Source organism: Echinops telfairi, unplaced genomic scaffold, assembly GCF_000313985.2.
Source record: "Echinops telfairi isolate 266 unplaced genomic scaffold, ASM31398v2 ScPeMD7_15;HRSCAF=58, whole genome shotgun sequence".
In the NCBI taxonomy this organism is placed as follows: Eukaryota; Metazoa; Chordata; class Mammalia; order Afrosoricida; family Tenrecidae; genus Echinops; species Echinops telfairi.
The window spans coordinates 4,079,623-4,102,898 of NW_022103912.1; the positions used below are offsets into that span (position 1 = coordinate 4,079,623).

The 23,276-nt window shown below is 38.0% G+C and overlaps 1 protein-coding gene across 2 annotated transcripts in view; it reads right to left on the reverse strand.

The window, feature by feature from the left end:
• Positions 1 to 17,395: 17,395 nt before the first annotated feature.
• The window catches only part of INSIG2 (insulin induced gene 2), a 29,083-nt gene continuing 23,202 nt past the window's right edge, over positions 17,396 to 23,276 (reverse strand). For both annotated transcript variants that reach the window (XM_045287433.1, XM_004711888.2), the window contains exons 4-6: positions 21,534 to 21,700; positions 21,256 to 21,355; positions 17,396 to 19,695 (exon numbers count right to left, since the gene is read on the reverse strand). In XM_045287433.1, coding sequence (XP_045143368.1) covers positions 19,654 to 19,695; positions 21,256 to 21,355; positions 21,534 to 21,700 — 309 coding nt within the window. In that variant the 3' untranslated portion in view covers positions 17,396 to 19,653. The remainder of the gene's footprint in view (positions 19,696 to 21,255; positions 21,356 to 21,533; positions 21,701 to 23,276) is intronic.

Below are 23,276 nucleotides of genomic sequence, written 5' to 3' on the forward strand. Positions count from 1 at the left end.
TGCAGCCCACAAGGCAGAGGCTGACAGCGCCCATGTGATTCCAGCTCTAGGCTACGGTGGAGCCTCGCACCTGCTGTAGTGCTTACGTGTTGGACACTGATCCTCATAGTCAACAGTTCAAAACCACCAGCAATTCTGCAGGAGAACGACTGGGCTTTCTGGACTGGGCTTTCTATGCCTGTAAACAGTTACAGTCTGGGCAACTCACAGGGGAGTCACTATAAGGCAGCCTTGATTCAAAGGCAGTGATATGTATTTTTTAATTGTTCTGAAGCAAAAAGTACTCATGTGGCTGGTTTTGGTTTTTTCCTCTTTCCTTTGTATTGATAAACTGCCAGCCACAACAGGAGAGGAACCAATCCTAATACCTAAACCCCCTTATATCCACAAAAATCAGCCATGAGTTTGAGGCCTAGAGGAAAACAGCAGCCAGTTTGTTTTGTTTTGTTTTGTTTTCTTGTGCTTCTCTTCTTCTGGTGTTTTGATAAGCCACCGAGGGAGAGACACAGGACACGAAAGGAGAATAACTTCTTACTCCCACAGTCCCCTGCTGACTGGAACGATACCAGACTACATGCTGCTGCATTGGTTACTACACCTCATCTGGGCCAACTCCAGGCATACACTTGTAAGTGCACACTGGTGACTGAGAATGAAGAAAGCTTCCGGTTCCAGGCCTGTTGACAAGGTTTGTGTGGGGTTCCCATTCATGTGGTTGTTTGCAAATTGATTGTTTCTTTTGTTAGGTTTGGTGGTTTTTGTTATTCCATGATGACACCACTTGATAGAGTCAAGTACCCCTACATGCCCCAGCCACACTCACACTTCCAACAAGTGCATCGCAATGTCTCACAGAGAGCAAGCTCAGTCCACACAAAGAAGCAAAGGCAAGTCACTGATACAGAGTCAAAAGACTCGCTTGAAGAAGAAAAGGCAGAAGATAATTCAGACAAACATATTTTCAGATACTTTCAATGATTGTGCATATTTAATTAGGATTTTCCCATAGACATCTAATGGGTGCCTGATTTCTTTCCAACCCTATTATTGGGACATGGACAGCTAATTTTTGTAGCAGGCATTAGGGAAGACAATCCCCCCTTTGTCCCAAATCTAGTGACCTGTCTCTACCTATGGGTCCAGTTGTGAGAATTGTGGTCTTTTTTTACATTGAGCTGCCATCCATACTGCAGGCTACAATCTTTGATCTTGATCAACAAATGCTTCAAGTCCTCCTCCCTTGCAGCAAGCAAGACTGGGTCTTCTTGAGCTGCCCTTTGAAGTTTGCTATTCCGCAACTTGATTTTATCCTTTTTTCCATTTTCTTTAGCTACTCTATGATTAAGAGCGATTTTCAGAGTCTCCTCTGACATACATTTTGACCTTTTCTTTCTTTCATGTCTTTTTAATGACCCTTTCCTTTCTTCAGGTCTTCTGTCATTAATATTTAGTGCAGCAAATCTGATCTTGAGAAGTTCTCAACATTGAGGTGGCAATCTCATAAGCTATGCATAAAGCTCCCCTTCGAAGTGGGGAACTGAGTCCTCATTCCTTGTCTGTTCTTAGTCTGCAAACTCTGCTGAAACCTGTTTACTTTGAATGATCCTCCTGGCATTTGAAATGCTTTAAGTAAATCATGGTCCAGTCATCAATTGTATCAAGCATATTTGTATATATGTTGCCATCATCATTTTCTAAACATTTATTTTCTATTTGAACCCGTGGTATCAGCTCCTCTTTTTTCCCTCCCTCCGCCCTTCCCACCCTCATCACCCCTTGACAAATTATAAATTATTATTTTCATATTTCATTTTGTGTTCCTATCTTTCATATCTTACACTGACTTCTGTCTCCCTTCACCCACGTTTCTGTTGCGGTCGGTTCCCCCTTCCTCCCCGCATCATTGCAAACTCATGCTCACCAACCCGTATCTTTGCTAAGAATTACACTAGTGAAGTTTTTCACTGCTTCAATTAAAATAAAATTTTATTTTAAAAAGGCAGAGATGCTTTTCCTATATCCTTCTGCCTCCTGGTTCATCTTCTGGCTTCCTGATTCCGTGGCACCAGCGGATGCATGAGTCAAGAACAGCCTCAAGTCTACCTTCTGACCCATGGGCTGGAGCAGGACTGGGTCTGCCATGCTTGGCATGGCTGCTTGGCATGATTGTTTAATATGAACTTCTTATTTGATATACATTTCTTTATGATACATCTATGAGTGTCATTGGTTTTATTTCCCTAGAGAATCCAGCCTAACGCAATAGTAGATATATAACCAAGAGTGTCTATTTCTTACCATATCTGGGTACAGATACTCCATTGCCATAAATCTTGTATAGTTGTAAAACTAAACCTACATGTTTCATAAATTGAAATGTGAATGCTCTGTTAAAGCCACCGAACTATCTGATTTTTCCATTAATTGGTTGTGTGGCATGAAAAAAAAGCATTTAGCAAACATATTTACTTTTGTATTTGTAAAACGGCAAGACTGGACTGTCCTAGAAGAATTTGAGGGAACCTTACAGCTCTCACTCTTCTCTGAGACTTGAACAATTCAGTTAAGTAGTTGTGTGATATATATATGAATTATCATGGGATAATTACGGTCGAGGAAACCCACAGGGGCAATTCGACCCTGTCCTATGGGGTCACTGCATCAGAATTGAATTGATGGCAGTGAGAATTATATCTTGTCTTAAAGGAATCTATATTCCTCTCAGAAGAAAAACTGCTATATACGCTAGTCTCCCCAACAAACAGACTCAGGATAAATTGGAATAGAGAAAATGATGGCAGGTCATGGTAGAATAGTTCATATGCACAGGTTTGTAATTTTGGAAATAACATCATTATTTCACAAAATTCCAAGATGAAATAGAATTTTGTGCTCTGGTTACAGTTAAAAGTGTTTTGAGAGTGTAAGGGATCTTAATCCATAGATTACCATCTTCTGCTCCACGTATAATAGTCCAAACCCAATGCCTCAATTGGAAATGCAATACGTAAAACATACCTCTATTTTCCTAAAAAATACAATTTTGGCCAGTTCATCCCTTCTTCAGTATTTATTCTGAGACCAACTGCACATTTCTCAGCCTCCTCATATAGAAAGAATGCCAATTCCAACACAATGCCACAGAATTCTTATCTAGTTTTTCATGTAGTATGCCTTTTTTTTTTTTAATTTCCTTGCCCTCTATTACCTTCCATTAGAAGTCTCTACATGTTGGCGGAAATTTTCCAAAGTTGTCTTTACACGAAGGTGGAAAAAAGGAGCACACATTAAATGTTTAATAGACACAGCAACACAAGGAAGCATTGTGCATGAAGAGCCCGGATTCTCTCTGACAGATGGCACATGGTACATGCTGTTAGCTGGGCAGTGCTCAGGGGGCTTGCTCCTTTACAAGTACAGAAACAATAAAAATGCTTATTGATTTTAAAGAGATCGGTAATTAAGTATGACAGTCTAGCTGATAGAGGTTTACCAAGGCAGAACAGCCAGGATTTGAGGGGTCCTAAAATGAGATACTATTTAATTGATTCAAATGTCATTCCTAGGATGGCAAAATTTCAAGAACTCCAATTTGTATACGTGTGCACGCCTCGATGTGACTTGATGTAAATTTCCAGGTAGTACACCTCCATTTGAAACTTTCTTAGGGCTCAGAAAAAAGGTAGAAACCCCTGCATTCAGTTGCCTTGGGCAAGCAAGAAAAATATCTGTCAAGATGCAGGGCTCACTCGTAAGGCTGGAGTTGAGAAATGCCCTCCAAATGCCTTCAAGTCAACATTAGCTATGACAGAAGCAAGACTATTATTTAACAGTAGCAGCAAATGTCAAAAACAAACTGTGCCTGGCATTTTGACAAGACACTATTGAAAGAGAACCACTTTTTCAGCACTTGTGTAACCGTGGGGGATAACTCGACAATTAATGTCCTGAGGTCTGGTAATAGGATTTCCAGGTTGCTTGGTGGTTTCCTTCTGAAACGCATAAAGGCAGTAGGTAAATGGCAGACATGGGCAAAAATAACCCAAAACGATGAAGCCTGGAGAAAAGACCTGACATATCGGAAATCAGGGACCTTGTGGTTAATTAAAATGTAACTCCTCTGGGGAATGGCGTTCTCTCAGTGGTGGCGTTATAAAGTCAGAGGACAGAGTCGTCATCCCTCAGCAAAGGTAAGATGCTGACAACATGTATCTCTAAGTTCTCACCTCCTTCCTTCCCTCTTGGAGCCCTGGTGGTGTAATGGCTATGCATTAGGCTCCGATCTGCTGCTCAGAATCACCAGTAGCTGCACAGGAAAGAATGGCCTTCCTACACCCATAAACAGTTCGTCTCAGAAACCCACAGAGGGGTCGTTATGAGACAATATTGGCCCAATGGCAGTGAGTTTGGCTTGGTTTGGTTGCTTTGCTCGTGGGCCCTTATTCCAGCCTGTGGCACTCATTTGGGCTTCTTTCTGTGGATAAAACCCCAAAGCTAACTTAACTAAGCCATCAGCCATGCTGTCAAGCAATCCACTGATATAATAGAGACCAACAAGCTCTTTGCCCCACTTCCCTAAAACTCATTCACTGCTAAGTAACTTGTGACAAGGTGGTCAGCGGGAAATGGATTTGTGTATTGTGCCTCCTTCATTTTGACAGAAGTATCCAATCTAGACGTACTGGTTCAATACATATACTTTAACTGGAAAGCATAAATGGAGAAAGGAAAGATCTAATATTTAATTTACTATTATAAGGCTAAACCTGTCATATGTTACATATATTTCATATATTATATAAACATATATGCTTAGGATTAGCAATCCTCAAGAAAATATAGTATTGTATCCCTATTTTATGGATAAAACTGTAGTTGGGAAAGTTTGACAAACTGGCCTTAGTCCCACTTTAAAAGTTCCTTATGCAGTGTACAAGTGATTCTCAAAGCCAGCTCTGCTGACTCCCCACCCCACACCTCAGGATGCCATTATCAGCCTCAAAATATTCTTTCCACCTCTTCGGTGTCAGCATTGGCAGCCTTATCCTGGTGTTTGGTTCCTCCTGCAGCGCTAGTTCTGCTTTACCAAAGGTAGCCCACTAGGCATGCACATTGAAATGTTCTTTCTTAGTCAGAATCTGATAATGACGTCGATTAGCCATGGGAACATGATGAACGTTGGTATACCAGGGGTACTCAATTGGAGACTTCTTCAAGGTGAAGCACATAAATAGTTGTATTTCCTGTCCAAGCAAGACCATTGCCAGTTCATAGGTTTTACAGGAGGTATATAAATGCCCAAATCAAATTCCTATACTTTAATTATTCCTGAGAATATTCTCTTTTCCTGAAATATTGACTACAACCAGACTAGACTTCCAATTCTGAAGAGTATATCCACCCATCTGTCCATATGATCTTCCTGTCCATCCCACTCCAAGGAGAAATACCTTCCCTTTTTGAGTCCACGATAACTCTCCCCCCCCATTTTACTGCCCTCTGTGTCCCATCTTCCAGAGTGGTCCCATCCTGACCACTGTGCTAACACACTGTTCTTGCCCCTACTGAATGTCTAAAGAGTCCAAAGTGTTAATTATATTTTATAATTAATATATATAAGAATATATATATATATATATTATACAAAGTCTTAATATAACTGTCTTAATTATATATAACAGGGTACACTAAAAACAGACAAACAAACTAAACACCACCCAGCACAGTAATAATGCAGCTCTCTTCAGATTGTCTTTTGGAAAGGTCAAAAGTCAAAACTAGTTAGCATTCTGCTATGTTTCTATATGGGACTCTGCCTGTGAGAGCTGGGGTAGACATGCTATTGAAGAAGTTTTGTGTCCCGAGTCCAAAACATTCACTGAGAGAGGAAATCATTAGACTTTCTAGGAATGCTTAAAGGAGTTCTCTATAGAAATCTAGATTCCAAAGTCAAGTAATATATTAAAAATACATATTTCCACAAGGGATTCCACTGTCCATTTAAAACCTAGGATCTCATGACTCCATTTTCATAATGAGATAACTATATGTCATGGTACAGAACCCCCACCCGAACATGTCGTGTAAGGGAGAAATGACAACTACTATCAAGGTTGGTGGTTTGAATCCACCCAGCAGCACCATGAAAGAAAGGCTCAGTGATCTGTCCTGTGGAGTTTTAGCTTAATATATTGGATCACCACAAGCCACAGTTAACAGGTTTGGGGGTTGTGGTTTTAATTTTATGTAAATCCACTGACCTCAGAGTAAATTTCTTATTGCAGCATCAATTATCCTAATTAACCAACCAAATGACACATCCATGAAAACAAGTGGTTACATAAATGTTCAGGGAAAAATACCAAGCAATATTTAAAGCTCACCAATATATTATTTTTGTGGGGGAGGGGAAGCTGAACCTTAGTCAAATTTATTGTACATTTTACATTTGGGGAGAAGATTTGCTTCAACCTATATGGATCTGTTTTCTCGTAGACTGGCAAGATTTTGACATAAACTAGGTGTAAGTCATAGGAAATTCCACAGAGACCTGTCTTTATAAACATCTTTAGGCTTCATATTAAAGCTATTCATTTCCAGGCTTCCCAAGCCAATTGTGCCGGCTATGCCCATTTGCTCACCCACAATCCTAAGGTGAGGGGGTAGCACTCTTTCTTTCCATAATGTCCTGCTAGAAAATCCCGGGCTTTTATAGAAAGCAGAAAGAAATGTTCTGAAAGAGAATGGAAACTGTCATATTTTACTTGAACAGATGTTTCCAGAAGATCTAGGAATGAATGTGATGAATAAAAAGGCAATAAAAATGAGTTTCATTTAATGGCAGAAACTCTCCGGGAATGCACGTGAGAAACTTATTCTAAAACAGTTTCAGCTCTTGATTTCTTTCTTTCCTTTGTCTACGCAATCGCTCATTGCAGTAAATTGGGCCTGAATATATTCTGTACAAGTTTCCTCAGACAGTGTTTCTAAAAGAGAGAGACAAATCTTGCAAAACCACAGTAGAACTGAGGGAGTTGATTGTTTACAGAGCAATAACTTTTTAAAATCTTATTTTATATGGAAATGGCTCCAAAGTATTCTTTACTTTTAAAACCCTATCTTCAGAGAAACCACCTAACCATTAGCAGTTATAATTCCTGCCATTTGCAAGCAGGATCAAGATTCAATTTGAAATCAAAACTTCTCCTTGTTCATGAAAACACTCACAGAAACTACAACTCAGAGCTAAAGTGGAAGGAATAATGGGCCCTAGATGGCAATTATTTTTTACACAAGGCTCATCAACAGTTAGTGTGTCCCAGGTACATCATTATCTATCCGATCTGCCAAATATGATAGTTCACAACATTACGTTTGGAATAGTTGACATACTCCAGAAAAGACTATCTTGTAAACCACCAAAAAGATGGCAGGTTTCACACATTTCATGAGTGATAAAAGAAGGGAAGCACAAAGGTTCAGACTTGAGTGTTCTTGTAAATCCAGCACAATTAACTGTTTGAACTAATGTTCAATTAATGTTCATTGATTTTGAGTTGGTCCTCAATTTGGGTGGGTGGGTGATGGAGGGGTGTTAATCTTCAGATACCAATTTATATTGAAATTAAGTAAGAATTCATAGATTTAACCTCTTTATTTCAGTTCCCAGCTAAACTGAGTTTCTGAAATGGAAAAACAAATGACCAGGCAGATGGCTTGATTTTGTGATATATAAAAGAACTAGAGGAAACCGAATCAGTTTGGCAGACTGTCAAACTGTGGCGTCTCCATCCTATGCCAAACCCATAGAACTAACAAGAAAGGATTTTGACAAAGAAAAGGAATCCACAACTATATTATAAAATAAGTAATGCTCATAGACCAGAAACTACAAAGAATACCTAAATGATTAAAATAGAGAGAGGGAAACCACAAATTCCCACAGTCTAGGAGGGGGCATATGGAAAATGGAAATGGATCTAGGGATGCTCTCAGCTCAGAGGTGGCTGATGACTGGAACAGGAAATGCCCATAGCAACGGACCTGCTGGGTTTAACTATGCTCCTCTGGAAGCAGCCAGTCTGGGAACTCATTCCACTCTTCAAACTTGAACCAGGTAGAAAGAAGCTCAGGATCCATCACAGATGTAAGTGAGGGCTATGAATACTAAGTTCAGAGAGGTGTGGCAGTACACCCAGAGCCAAACAGGGAGCACTCATCCAAAGATTGGCTAGTGCTGGCAGGCTCTGCCCAAGGGCATGTCTGCCCTTTCCTGCAAGGCTTCCAGGTCAGCTGCAGGAACAGTTACCTTTTCACAACACATCTGGGGGAAGTAGCAAGTTCTAAAAATTAAAAAAAGTAACTGAATGTTTAAGAAAAGCCACCACATTAAAAAGAATTACTATATTTAACAAATGAAGAACTTGTATTCAACTACACATTTAATGGAGAAAATTGAAATACTTTGCAGAAGAGTAATATCTCCAGAAAATCAAGAATATCAATAAAGTTCTTTTAAAAATTCAAAATCTTGAAATCTAAAATTGTGATTCTTAAAATGTGAAATTACTGTCAACAGATAAGCTGAAACCCCATTAAGTCAGAAGATCCACAAGTAATTCTGGAATGTCAGAGAGAAACAGAAAATGTAATGGATATGTTGAAAAGAGAATAAGAAGTTCGGGATATTTGTGGATAGAGGCGTTTTAGAAGACTACAGAAAGTGAATAAAGGACTATCAAGCAAAGACAGTTTACCAGAATTAAAGAGATAACTCCACTGATTAAATATGACCAATTGGAGAAAGAAAAAAGAACCATTCATGAACATATTGTAGTAAAATATTTAGAACATCCACAATGATGATAAGAACCTTAAACAAAATTATGGAGCATAAGTAAGATACTCTAACTAAAATTCTAATACAACCAAGGCATCTGGACGAGTATTTCACTCAAATGGTCACTGTACACAAGGAACATAAATGCCTTGTTCCCTTACCCTCTGACCTTTGAGATGTCTGAAGGTAACAGCTATACTGATATAACATCTGGTCACCCAGGCCTTGAATCTACACGATTGCTGCTCATCTCTGTCTGCTTCAGAGAACCATTCCAACATGGTTGTTTGGAATACGCCCTGGATCCTCCACTTAAATTCTGACTACGTACACCAAATCTATCACCCTCTCCATTAAAGACATTTCTGGACCTTTTAAAGGCTTATAGCCTTATTAACCAGAGATAACATTCTACAGTGAAGAAACAATAAAGTAACAGAGTGAATATGAAAGAGTTGACAGCAGGGTAGTTCTCACGAGTGAACAAACTGCCATAAATCTGAAATAAAAATCAATCTAACCTCAAAGAAATTGATAAAAACTCAATAAAATAAAAATAAAAGCAAAGAAAAACGTGATTAGATAATGCATCACTGAACAAAGAAAACAATAGTACCATTAAAAATTAAGACCATGTCTATCAATAACAATATTGGATATAAATGTTAAAATTACCAGTTAAGAGACAGAGACTAATAGAATGGATAAGAAAACATGACCAATAACATGCTTCTTATCAGAAACAACTTTAGACCCAGAGACAAAAGTGGACTACAAATCAAAGGATGAAATATATTATGTGTGTGTATAAGTATATATTTATCAAGTTAATGGTCATCAAAAAAAGCAGGAGTAGCACTATTAATTTCTGATAAAATAGGCATCAAGTTAAAAGCCATCATGGGAGGCAAGAAAAGCCATGATACAATAATTAAAGCCACAAATGAACAAAATGACATAACTGTAAACCTCTATGCACCCAATGAAAGACCCTTAGAATACATTAATCAAATCCTTACAGTGATGAGAAATAGCCAATAATATAATAACAGTTATGCACCGCCATCAAGTACATGCAACTCATGGTAACCACCTGTGGGTTTCTGAGACTGCAACTTTCTATGGGGGTAGAAAGCCCCATCTGTCTCCCTTTGAGCAGCTGGTGGTTTCCAACTGTAAGTTGCAGTCCAACACGTAACCACTATGCCACCAGGGTTCATCGGAGAATGCAATACACCATTCAAGGAAGGACAGGTCAACTGAAAAGAAAAACAACAAAGATATAGAAGAACTAAACAACATAATGAATCAAATTAATATTTTAGACATATACAGAACAATTTACTCAACAATAGCAAAGTACACATCTTTTTCCAACGCACAAGGAACATACTCCAGAACGAACCATATGTTACGTAATAAAACAAGTATCAGTATGTTTTAAAACAATGAGATACCATAAACTATCTATTCAGATCACAACATGGTAAAATTAAATGTCAATAATAGGACGATCAAGCAAAAAGGAAAAAGTAAAAGCCACAGAAATTGAACAAGAGCTCACTTAAAAACCACTGAGTAACTAAAGATATTAAACGTGCAATTTTTAAATTTCCCAAAAGAAATGAAAATACAACATACCAAATCCATTGGGACACAGTAAAAGCCCTGTTTGGGAGGCAAATTATAGCAATAAGCATATGTATCCCCACCCCCCACCCCCCCAAAAAGAAGATAAATGAAAATCAACACCTTAGCCCAACACTTAGAAAAATTAGAACGACAGTGGCAAAACAAACCTTTAGCTTGAAGAAAAGAACTAATAAAGATTAGAGCAGAAATGAATCAGAAAACAGAAAAGCAATAGAAAAAAATCAATGAGGTTTGAAGTAGTTTCTTTGATTCCCCCTCTGATACATTTTGGACCCAATCTGATTTTCAATACTTTTTGTGTTTTGTTTTGTTTTTTTCATAGTGGGGTTAATCTCTGAAGTATTTTGTCATTGTGGGTAGCGCCCTCTTGAATTGTTATATGTATTATTGTTTTTTGGTATATGAAACCAAGGATTGTTGAATTTATAGAGACAAGTAGATTAAGGATTCTGGTGGGGATTTGTGGGGAGGAAGAAAATGTGTTGAAACTGATTGTAGTAGCAATTTTACGATACTACTTGATGTGAATGAATTATGGAATGATTGGTATAATATTTGTAAGAGCTCCCAATAAAATGATTTGGAGGTAGGGATTGGGGGGAGAATGAAATTCAATACCTTAACACAACACCTACAAAAATTAGAACAAGAGCTGCAATACAAATCCTTAGCTATTAGGTGTAAGGAAATAATAAAGATTAGAACAGAAATAAATGAATCAGAAAACCAGTAAAAAAAATCAATGTGTCATGAAGTGGTTTCCTTAAAAAGATTAACAAAATTGATAAACTGCAGCCATAACTTTAACAAAGAAAAAAGGAGAATCAGCAAATATTATGAATAAGAAATGAAATGGGTGACATCACAATAGAAACTAACCAAAACATTTTAAAGTATTTACACAGTATTACGAAAAACTGTACTCCAACAAATACAAAAACCTATAAGAAATTGACAAATTTCTAAAAGCACATTGTCCCATTGTCCACCTAAATTAAAAGTATATCATCTGCAAATAACAAAATTGTTATTCTTTCCCAAAACATATACCTTTGATATCCTTCCATTGCCTTACATTATTAGCTAGACCCTCCAGGATGATGTTGAATAAAATTGGAGGACAATAGACATCCTTGTCTGTTCCCCTTTTTTCCCCCAGTGGGAATGTTTTCATCTTTTCTCCATTGATTCTAATGCTGGCTGTTGAACTTTCATATACAGCTTTAATTATATTGTGGCAATTCCCTTCCAGTCCTATCTTCTTGTGTGTTAATTAGGAATGGGTGTTGAATGTTGTCAAATGCTTTTTCTGCACATATTGATATTATCAAATGGCTCTTGTCTTTTTTCTTCTCAATGTGGTGGATAATGTTGATGGATTTTGGATGTTGAACCATCCCTGAATTCCTAGTATGAATCTCACTTGGTCATTATGAAATATTCATTGTATATACTTTATATTCTATTGGCCAAGATTTTAAGGATTTTTGTGTCTATGTTCATTAGCGATATCTGCCTGTAGTTTCTATTCTTGTTGGATCCTTGTTCAGTTTTGGTATCAGAGTTATACTAGTTTCACAGAATGTTTTGGGGAGTTTACCGTTCTTTTCTATGTTCTGGAAGAACTTGTGTAGAATTGGTGTCACCTGAATGCTTGGTAGAATTCTCCCGTAAAGCCACATGGGCCAGGGTTTTTTTTAGTTGGTAGTGCCTTGATAACTTTATCTATTTCTTCTTTTGCCATCGGTCTGGTTCAAGTTCTTGATGTCGATATGGGATAACCTGAGCAAGGTTTTTCCAGGTATTTGTACATGTCTTCCAAGTTATTGTACTCCCTGGAGTACAGTCCTTTGTAGTACTCCAAGTACTAGAAAGTAATTAGTAATAATTAGGCTTTTAATTTCTTTGGAGTCTATTTTAAATTCCCTTTTTTCATCCCTAGACCTGGTTATTGGTGTCTGCTCCTTCCTATCTTTTGTTAGGTTTAACAACAGTTTGTCAATTCTGGTAATCCTTTCAAAGAAACAGCTTTTTACAGAGTTGATTTTCTCCAATATCTATGTTTTCCCACTCATTTATCTCCTCCTGATTTTATAATTTCTTTTCTTTTGCTATTAGAAGAATTATTCTGTTGACTCTGTTCCAACTGCTGAAGGTTTTGTGAGAGGATATCCACCATAAGTCTCTCTTCCTTCTTCATAAGCACATTTATCGCTATGAAGCATCCTCTGATAATTGCCTTTGCAGTATCCCATAGATTTTGGTATGTTGTGCTCTCGTTCTCATTGGTTTCTAGAAACATCCTGATTTATTTTCTAATTTGGGCCAATACCCACTCATTTTGAAGAAGTTATTCATCCTCCAAATATTTGCCCTTATTTCCATTTCTTTTGTTGATTTCCAGCTTTACGGTGTAGTGGTCAGAGAATGAAATCTGAGTGAATATCTTTGAATTTTCTCAAACGTGTGGCCCAGCATGTGCTCTATTTTTTAAAATGTGCCATGCGAATTGTTTTGCGGTTGGGTGGAGAGCTCTGAATATGTCTATCAGGTTGAGGTGTCTAATTGAAGAGTTTAATTCGGTAACCTCCTTGTTAAGCTTCTTTCCCGCTGAAGTATTCTTCTCAGAGAGCGGTGTCTCTTTCTATGATTCTTGATCCTGCAATCTCATTTTTCATCTTGTGAAGGATTTGATTGACTATTTTGTGGGTCTCTTGTTGGGTGCGTATATGCTTATTATGCCCACTGGCTCTTGGTCTACTGATCTCTTAAGTATTATATAATGCCTAAATTTATCACTTGCTATGTCCTACACTTTGAAATCAATTTGGTCACAATTGCAACTCCTGCTATTTTCAAATTGCCATTAGCTTGATATCCCTTCCTCCAACCTTTGATCCTCAACTTGTTTTTGTCCTTGACCTTGATATGTGTCTCTTACAGACAACAGATTGCTGGGTTTTATTTCCTAACCCACTCTGCTGGCCTTTGTCTTTTAATGAATTCAGACCATTGACGTTCAGAATTATTACATCCATCTGTGGATTCTTTGCTGTAATCTCGTACCTTTTGTGATAGACATTTTCCTCCCTCCCTCCTTAGCAGTGTGAGCAGTGTGTTATGGATGTGGGGGGATTCATTCTTGGATTCTTTTTGTTATGTCAAAGACATCTTGAACATTCCTTTCAGTGTTATGACTTCTGGATAATATTACACTAGTGGTGGGCTCATGTTTGTGCTGTGGATATTGGTCTTCTGACCAAAGTGTGTTGGAAAGTAATATGTGTAGTACTTTTTTTGCTGTTTGTTTTCATTTTACTATGTATTTTCTAAATTTTTCCTGATCTGGGAAAACTCTTACCGCTCCATCTGTTTTGATGGAGAGTGTAGTAGAACAGAGGATTTTTGGGTTACCGTTATTCTCCCTCAACTTTGAAAGATTCTAGTTTATTCTCTCTTCTTCCTGGTTTCTGATAATTCTGTGTATATTCTTACCGAATTACCCTTACAGCTGACTGCATAATTTTTTTCTAGCTACTCTTTTTCTCCTTTTCCTCAAAGTTGGGTAATTTGACTACTATATGCCTTGGTGTGTTCTTCTTGGTATTTAGTCTAATTGGTGTCCTCTCTGATTCCTGGATGATTGTGATTCCCTTGTCCTGATTCCCTTGCTATCTTGGCTGTTGCTTTTTCATGTCTTGCTCTGGTAACTCAATTATTCAAATATTGTGTCTTTTCATAGCATCACTCATTGTTCTCTGGTGTTCTTCAGCTTCTTTTATTATCTTGTCTTTCATGTTTGTTGAATTCTACTTGGTTATGTTTTTCGCTGATACAATTCTCTACCTTTTCCAGCATGTTGGTAAGATCTTTTGACATTTGTTTTGCTTATGCTGCATTTTCCCTTAACTCTGTATTTCCCTTTGGTAAGCTGACTGGATCTTATTTTTTCTCCCTTTTGTGTATTGATCCCCTCATATCTTGTATGACTCTAAGCACCATACTGAAGATTTCTTTCTGTGGTGGTTTAAAGTCTGCTTCTTCTATGTATGTTGCTAAGTTCAGGGCCTCCTAAGACATTGTGCTTTCTTTCTCTTGCTTTCTTCTGGTGGCTGCTGATATGGATTGTTGTCTGGGTGATGTTTTGGTGAAGCTCGGTGCTATTTTCCTGGGAGTCTAGGAGCTCTGTGATTTCATTCTCAGGGGCTAGTAAGAACAAGTCTATGAACTACCTGTAGCCATCTGCCCTGTGGGTTTGAGCTGCGTCTCTATTTCACTTGGGTTGACTCTCTACCTTGACAGCTGGAGCTATCTATTTGGAGTGTGATGTGGTTGGCGACCTTAGGTAGGGTGGGCAAGGTGATTGCAGACAGCAAGGGTGGTGCTGGGCAGGCCAATCACAAACAGCATGGCTGGCACTCACAGCCCATTGTGAGGTAGAAAACCACTGTACAGACCAGTAGCAGGCTCCAATTGCTAGCAATAGTACCAGGTCTGTTGGGAGCAGCGAGGGTGGCACTGAACGGGCCGATCATATGCAGGAGAACTGAACACAGGTTATGGGGGATACATGTTTAGTTGGTAAGTTGATGGAAAATAGGTATTGTCAAGGTGTAAGAAGCAGGTTCTAAATGTTAGGATGGTTGGAGTGCATGTTAAATCTACCAGGGTCCCTTATTGACCCTTTAAATGGTTAAAATGAGGGTTCAGACCTTTAATTATTTGTTTATAACAGAAAGCCCCTGTATAGTAGTTTACTACACAACTAAGTTCTCCTTATGTACAATCCCAAGGTAGATTATAGGCTATCATTGTGGGACCCCTGTGAGACAGGCTCTGTTCAGAAGGTAGACCGGGAAGAGTCAGTGGGGCCCAGTGTTCACTGGCTACCATCCCATCCTGGGCTGGGAATGTTGCCGAGTAATCCTGACATGATGAGTCCCAATTCCGGTGGTGGAGAATGGGACCCTGTGTTTTCTTCCTCAGAATCTAATGCGAATAGGTCTAGCAACTATCTGGCACTAGCTATACTACAGGTTCGAGTTGTGTCTCTGTCTCCCTGTGGGCCGGCTCTCGGCCCTAGAAAGCTGCAATTTCACTTGGTGAGTTTAAATGAGGTTGTGTGTTGTTGAAGTGAATGGAACAGGTTTCAGAGGTTATTGTGGTTGAGGTAAAGAAGTCGTATAGTGAATCCACCAGCATCCCTTGTCAACCCTGTGTATATGTAGGGGTAGTGTTGGTAGAACGATGCTTTACCGCCTTGTGGTCTTATAGGGATTCAGAGTAGGTGAGATTCAGGCAGGGGGGATGATTTGGTGTCTGGTATGACTGAGAGAGTTGTATTCTTGTGATTGAGTTGATTATCTTGAGAGAATGTACTTCTGGTGAATTAGGTCAGTGGGTATAGGAATGGTGGAGGTGGCCAAACGGGGGTGTGGAGATGGGGTCGACTCATTTCACCTTCCTAAGTAGTCTAGGGTGGTGGAGTATAGCAATGTCTTACTCAGCGGGCCAGTGTCTTATGTAGGAGGCTTGTTTTGCTGACTTACTATTGTGTGGTCTTTCAAGTCTTTAAAAGACACTTTGTCAAGCCCCAAATTGGTAAAACCTGTTTGGGGCTGAGGCTGAAGACTTTAGCACTTTGTGGCTTGTCCTGTTTTGTTATGTTAAAGCTTTGGTAATGAACCAGTTGTATGGTGGCTTAAAGTTACAAAAACCAACACAGCCTCAGAAAAAAAATGTTTTAATAGAGTCTAGTACAGTGTCCTGGTATCAGGGATGTGCCGTGTTGTCCCCCAGGAAAGGGGGATTAGATTGTCCAATTGGGTTTGGGACTCACTGGGTCCAAGTTACCCAATTGCCCTCCTACTCCCAGCTCACTCCTGCGTGGCTCAGTAGGCTGTGCTTCAGAGATCTGCCATCTGCCAGGGGCTCTCTGATTGCAGCAAATTAGTGTCTAATTATCTATGTTACCCACACTGGCAGGCTACCGTGTAGAGCTGGGGAGCAGTGGAAAAGGGGTGGTTGATGTTGTTGCTCTGTTACAGGGTGGAGAGGGGAGGTACAAACCCTGTGAATGTGTAAGCAGAAAGGGGAGCAGAGAGGGAAGCACCAAAATGAGCTATTGTGGCTAGTTTTCAGAGGCTCTCCATGGGCCTGGTCATATGAATACCCTTAGACAGAAGTCTGAGGGAAATTACTGCACATCATCAGGTCTTAAATCTTGAGCCCAGGAAGGGGTAGCAGACGGCATCCCACTGGATCTGCCAAGGGATGTGAAAATCCTGCGGCAGATGCAGTGAACTTAGAGCATCACAGGAGTTCTTGAATCACTTGTGGGCAAAAATCACAAGGGGAGGTCTGACCCACAAACCCTAGTACCCTGGGATTCTATGCAGCTGGCCTCCCCTTATTGGCCTCCTTATCTCTTAATTTTCTGATCTCACAATGGTAGCACTAGGCAGGTGATTCTACCTGGACACCATCTTGTAATCACTTCCCCCCATCTATTTTTTTTAACAGATCCCATGTGACTTCAATAAGCATCCACATTCAGGAATCTCCCAAAATTAGTGATATGAGCCCACAAATTGAAACTTATACCTTATATCGAGGAATGATAACAACAACAAATCCAGAGCACACATATCAAAGTGAAACTGAAAACCTTGAGAACAGAGAGAAAAGCATTTAAAAGCTCCTGGAGTAAAAAGACAAATTCTCCACAACGGGCAGAAAATTACACCAATAGCAGGCTTTTAGAATACCAGTCAAATCTTTGAACTGCTGAAGAAAAATTAAAGCAAAACTATGATCTTAGATTTCCATGCTGTCTCAATCATTCTTCAAGCAGAAAACAGACTTTTTCAGACACAAATCAAAATGCCATTATTCACAAGACCATCACAGGAATAAATGTCTTACAAAGAAGACATTTTATTTAGAAGAAAAGTGAACCCCAAGCAGTCTAGAAGCAGGTTATGATATTAACCAAGTCTGCGCTCGACCTAGAAAATACAAGACGTGTGAAATACAGAGATACCGCTGAGATGCTTCCATGACCTTCAGCATTCCAATGGAGGCAAAACTGCACAATACAAAAGAAATAAAGAACTGACTCATCTAAGTACAATGACTTTGTTTTTGTAGAATTGCCAGTTGTCAGTGTCCCCATTAACTTTAATGAAAGCACAGAAACACTGCTATACATACAGTGTTAATATTTTCCATCACTCTGTTTCACTGTAAGAAAAAATCTTTTTGATATATTTATCAGAATTCAAAACATTTTTTTGGCATGTTTCTCTAGCATTTTCTTATTTCTATATAAAACTTAAGAATGCCACTGATGATCCTTTTATCTCCAATACCATACTTTGCTTCTTTTCATCATTTCTTAGGAAGTTCAACCACACATTAATTTGATTAATCCACAATACTAAATTGTAAGACAAGACAAAGAGGAAAATTACTCTTAAACAAGATGGTAATTCTATATTTAATAAATCTTGACTTTAACAGCAATTTTCACAATATCTACATCATAGTCCTTTTAACTTATTAAAGATTTTACAGTGTTTACAAAGTTGATTCTAAAAATATACCTTATATGTTCTAAATGAGTAATATTATCTGGGAAATAATAAATTATAGTAGTTTACTTACACCACTATAGTTAAGACTGTGAACATATTTATTCAATATGAAATTCTTTCAGGATTTCCACAATTTCAGTCCTAATATATAAAAGTAAAACCAAGTGTGGCACACAAGGTTTTAATCTTAGAGCAATGTTTTTAAAACTCAAAATCAGAAATATCTACTTGACATCTATAAATGCATGAGTACACACACACTCACACACACATACATTCCCCTCTCCTTCACGCCAACACACACACATACACGCACATCAAAGTATTCAGAAAAATTTAGTGTCACATATCATATACTTGTCATCAACTTTACAAGTCAAAATTGGAGGGAAGAAAGTGGGCTAAAAATAAGTTTAAAAAATACTTATATGTCTCTAGTCATTGGCAATATATGCATATAACTGATCAAGATGTTTCACAAGCACAGAATACCAGCCAATGCATTCTTAAAGAACTATTCACTAACAGGCATAGAAATACCTATTGTGGACCCATCCATTCCCTGTCCCCCAGAATATATGTAATCTAGGCATTTGCAAATCTAGACGTTCCACTGACAATAAATCATAAGACCCCAACCCAACTACAGGGATTGCTTCCACACAATAGCAGACCCACCAGAATTAGTAGCTTTATGTTGATCTGTTTGGGATTTCTTATATACTTCAGGTATAAAAGCAGTAGGATACTGAATCCCAAATTATAGCTAATAACACTTCATACTTTGTGGCACTGCAGAAGTCCTTTTGTATTTCCAAAACATGTATGTATTCTTGATAAATTTTATTATTCATTACTTTGGAATAATCTCTATATGCTTTTTCCACACAATATTGGTAACCTCCCCTGGTCATCAACTATTTCCAATAAAATCTGCCTAAACAAAACAGTATTCTTTGGATTCCCTTCAGTAATACATGCTCGCAAACAGTGTATGGCAGTCCATTTTCATCAACTGATAAAACATCCAAAGCACTCCCTAACATTAAAACAAAAACTAAACGCACATTAGGGATGAATAACATTCTGCCATGATTAGAAAAATGAAAAAGTATAACAATAAGTGAAGAAAATAGACCAACTTTACACTTGGTTTTTCTTGTCTTTCCTCATTCCCACACTTATAAATTATTGAGAGCATTCTTATAGTCTCCATGGCAATAACAGAATATTTTGGCACATCAACAGTGAGATATGATGAATGGTATTTTAAAAAATTTTAAACTTTTATCTATTAATCAGCATCTTTTTTAATGTCGTACATATATATTTATTTTACAGTTATTTAATTCAAAAACATAAAGGTTTATAACTGATTTACAAATGAAGCAATCACAGATTGCAGTAATACATATATTACTGGGCTATTACTGGTATAGATGTAGATACCAATAGAGGGGAAAACTGCATCATGGCAACTTTACAGTTCAAAGTTTGAAGGTCTGTGTATCATTTACATGGTCTGTTCATCTTGTTTTCTGTACAAAAGATACATTTTTGCCTTCTTCATTCCTGATGAGATTTTTCTGCGATGACTTTGCATTCATACTGCAAAAATTGGAAAGATAACAGATTAGGATTTCTTTTGAAAAGCAATTTCCAAATAAATGTAAAGCTATCAAAATAATACTTTGTTCATACATGCCTAAAGAACCTGAGAGTTCTGCGATATGCTGATTAAATAGCAAATGTGATAGGGAAAATGAAGCATTCACTTTCTAAAGTGAAAGATGCACAGTCAAAAGTAGGAGAAAGGCAAGGTTTCCACATGACCTGCAAATGACATTACTATGATTTACAGCGATGCTACAACAAGGAGAGAAAGGAAGCAAAACAGCTTTCCTTGAGTCCTCGAGAGGTGAATCAGAAAAGGAAATGTCTAGGACTTAAAGACAGGGCTCGCGTAGTAAATTCAGATCATATTTTTAAAACCACCTCTAAAATATACATTTAAAAATTATTAGTAAAAGATTGTAACCAAGTTTATCTTAAAAAATACAGTTATATTTTTAAATGTAGCTATAAAAATGTATGGAAATGTATCTCCACAGTTTAAAATAAAGGAGATGAATTGGTTTAAGAAAACTGGATAACTGTCAAAAAGACAGTCACTGCTCAATTCCTTCAGCAAGTTAAAAGGGCGGTGGTGGTTGCGACATCGTGTCAGGTCAATTCACCACTCACGGCAACCCCAGAAACAACTGCATCCGACTGCTGTGATCTACAGGGTTTATATTATCTGATGTTGAGAACATCGCCAAACCTTTCTTCCTAGTTTGTCTTAGTCTGTAAGCTCTACTGAAACCTGGTCTGCATCATAGCAATGCACAAGCCTTCAGTGATGGGTGATACATTGGCTAGAATCATTGGCTAGTCTCCTACATGGAAGGTGAGAATTCTGTCACTGAACCACAATATCTCATGGCTACAATGGTAAGATGCTTACTGAGAAAACTTCTATGGCCTAATCTTGATCTTTGCTACCCATGACTTGGGTAACACTTTCCTTCATAATTAAGGTGACCAATCGTCTTGATTAGTTGGAGATAATTCCAATTCAAATCTATTTAAGCAGCCCAGAAGCCATGGCAACATAGTGGGCATGCGTTGGGCTGCTAACTGTGAGGTTAGCAGTTCGAAACCACCAGCCATTCCAAGGGAGAAAGAGGACGCTTGCTACTTCCATAAAGGCTCAGAAACCCACAGGGGCAGTTCTACCCTGCCTTATAGGGTGGCCATGAATGAGAATGAATTCAATGACAGTGAATTTGGTTGTTTGGTTTTTTTTTTGGGGGGGGGGGTGGTAGCAACATAATTATTAGACGTGTCATTTTTCACTTTTGATACTGTCCCCTTTGGGGGGAATAGGAACAAAAATTCTAGTACCCCAGTTTTAATGACAGATCATATCATTATATTTTTGTTCTTCTAATTAGTGGCTCATTCAACTTTTGATACACTTGTGATTAAATTATGTCAATGAAATTACAAAAGAGAAATCAAGAGTGGTGTCTTCACACATTGTTGTCCCTTAAAGAAGTAAGGCATTTAAAGAAAACCTATCATTCAACCCAATTATAGAAAACTGATTAAATAAATATCGTTTACCAGTGCCAGTTGTCGACCAATGTTTCCCATCGTTATGCCTCCGGCGAAAAAAATACAGGGTAGCCAAGAACGCACATAGAGGAAGTCTGGAGAGGTATATCTAGAATCACAGAAAGATGTTTAACAACCCAGAAAGGAAGTGCAATGACCTGTACTAAAACGATTACAATGAGAACACATTACTTTGGATTAGATGAACTCAATAGGCTTCAAAACCTGGATTCTGAATTCAGTTATCATTTCTTTAGCAAACAAGTACCAAAGAGAGTAATACTTACTGATAAACACCATTATAGACTAGCAGTTGAGTGACCAGGGTCGCCAAGAAAGCAATTCCTACTCCAAGACCAAAACCACTCCTAGATCTATCGAATGTCCACCACAGTCCAATGGATAGGGCAGCCAGTGTGAGAGATAACTGTATATTGTTGTCAAAATCCACTTTCTAATATCAGTGTTAAAGAACCATCATGAAACTTAGTCAAATCATATCAACTTGTCATTTTTCTAAAATAAGTGATGCATCTGTTGAAAATTAATGGCTTATTCCAGAATACATTCAATCATTTAATACAATGTACCAGATTAGGTGGGATTAAAAGTGTCTTCCATATTTACTAAAGATAAACAGAGAGCAAGCTACTTCATTAATAGATCTGAAAGACTTGTAGTTTCTCCAAAAACCTACAGACTATATACAATTCTAATCATAAGATCAGGCCCGTTATTTTAAGAAATGCTTTCTTTGCTAAAAATGTAGCTAGAAGCCTCAGAACACAATTATTGCTAAAGGAACACACTTTTGCTTAAAGAAGAAACCAATATGATTCTCAAACAGTTTAGAATTATTAGAGAATCATCCAGGTACTTGAAAATAGAAAAGCTGACAGCTATTCAACAGCATAGCACGTTCTCTATATGATTTACTGACAGACACATTTTATAATAATGCAGTTCAGAAACAAGAGTGCCAAGGACACAGCATCCCTTTCTATTATGTCAACTGCTCCAGTTTTAATTTGTTGAGGATAAAGCCTTGAAGTGAACATTATCTTGCAACCTGCCAAGCTATTTTGGTGCCTGAGACTTTCTGGTATAGGGCAGTTTGCTCAAATTGTATGGCTGTCACCCACTTAAGTGCTAATTCACAAATGTATGGCTCTTTTCTACTCCAAATCTCAAGGTAAAATAAACTTTACAAATTCAATTTTCTCCTTTTATTGCTAGACAATTATACTAAAGGAATTAATTCCAAGTGTCATTACAAGAGCATTATCTACGTACCAAAGACCACATCTTGGCTTGCAGTTATAGCCAATTCCCTAGCAGCTCCTTGGGATCTCGTCAAACTAGCCATTCTACAACCTCCGAGAGGGAGCCGAAGTCCCCCACAAATTCATATAAAACTACTCCTCAGTTCCTTAAACACGCTAGTATATACACTACCAAACCCCAACCCCTACTACACCAGTCAGAATTCTCGACACCGACATGCTTATAATTCAGCATCTGTCAGGGATGGATCGGGGGTCACGTCCTCCAGGGCATTCCTTATTAAGGTTTAAGTTATCAGAAACACTACAGGTGTGAATTTATGAGTATGCTTTATAGAAACGCTTTTCACATTTTTTCCAGCCAGCATTTGATTTTAAATGCCAAAGAAAAGATGATGAACTTCAATTTTCCCTATTCAACAAAAATTCTTGTGAAGAGTAAAATTTATATTATCTAGGCTTCTTCTTTGCTAATTTAACTTCTAAGGGTCAGAGGACAATAAGCAGGCTTCCAAGGGAAACGGGTAAAATGCATTAATCTTAAAAGTAACACTATGTAATTTTTGAAAATCTAATATTAAAACTAATATTAAAAGCAGATGTCATACATGTTGCTAAGCTTTGGGACTCTGCTAGAGGACAAGACAGATAATATGGATATGGATAAGCATATCATATAATATTGATATGGATACGCATATCATACAATATTGATATGGATACGCATACTATACAATATTGATATGG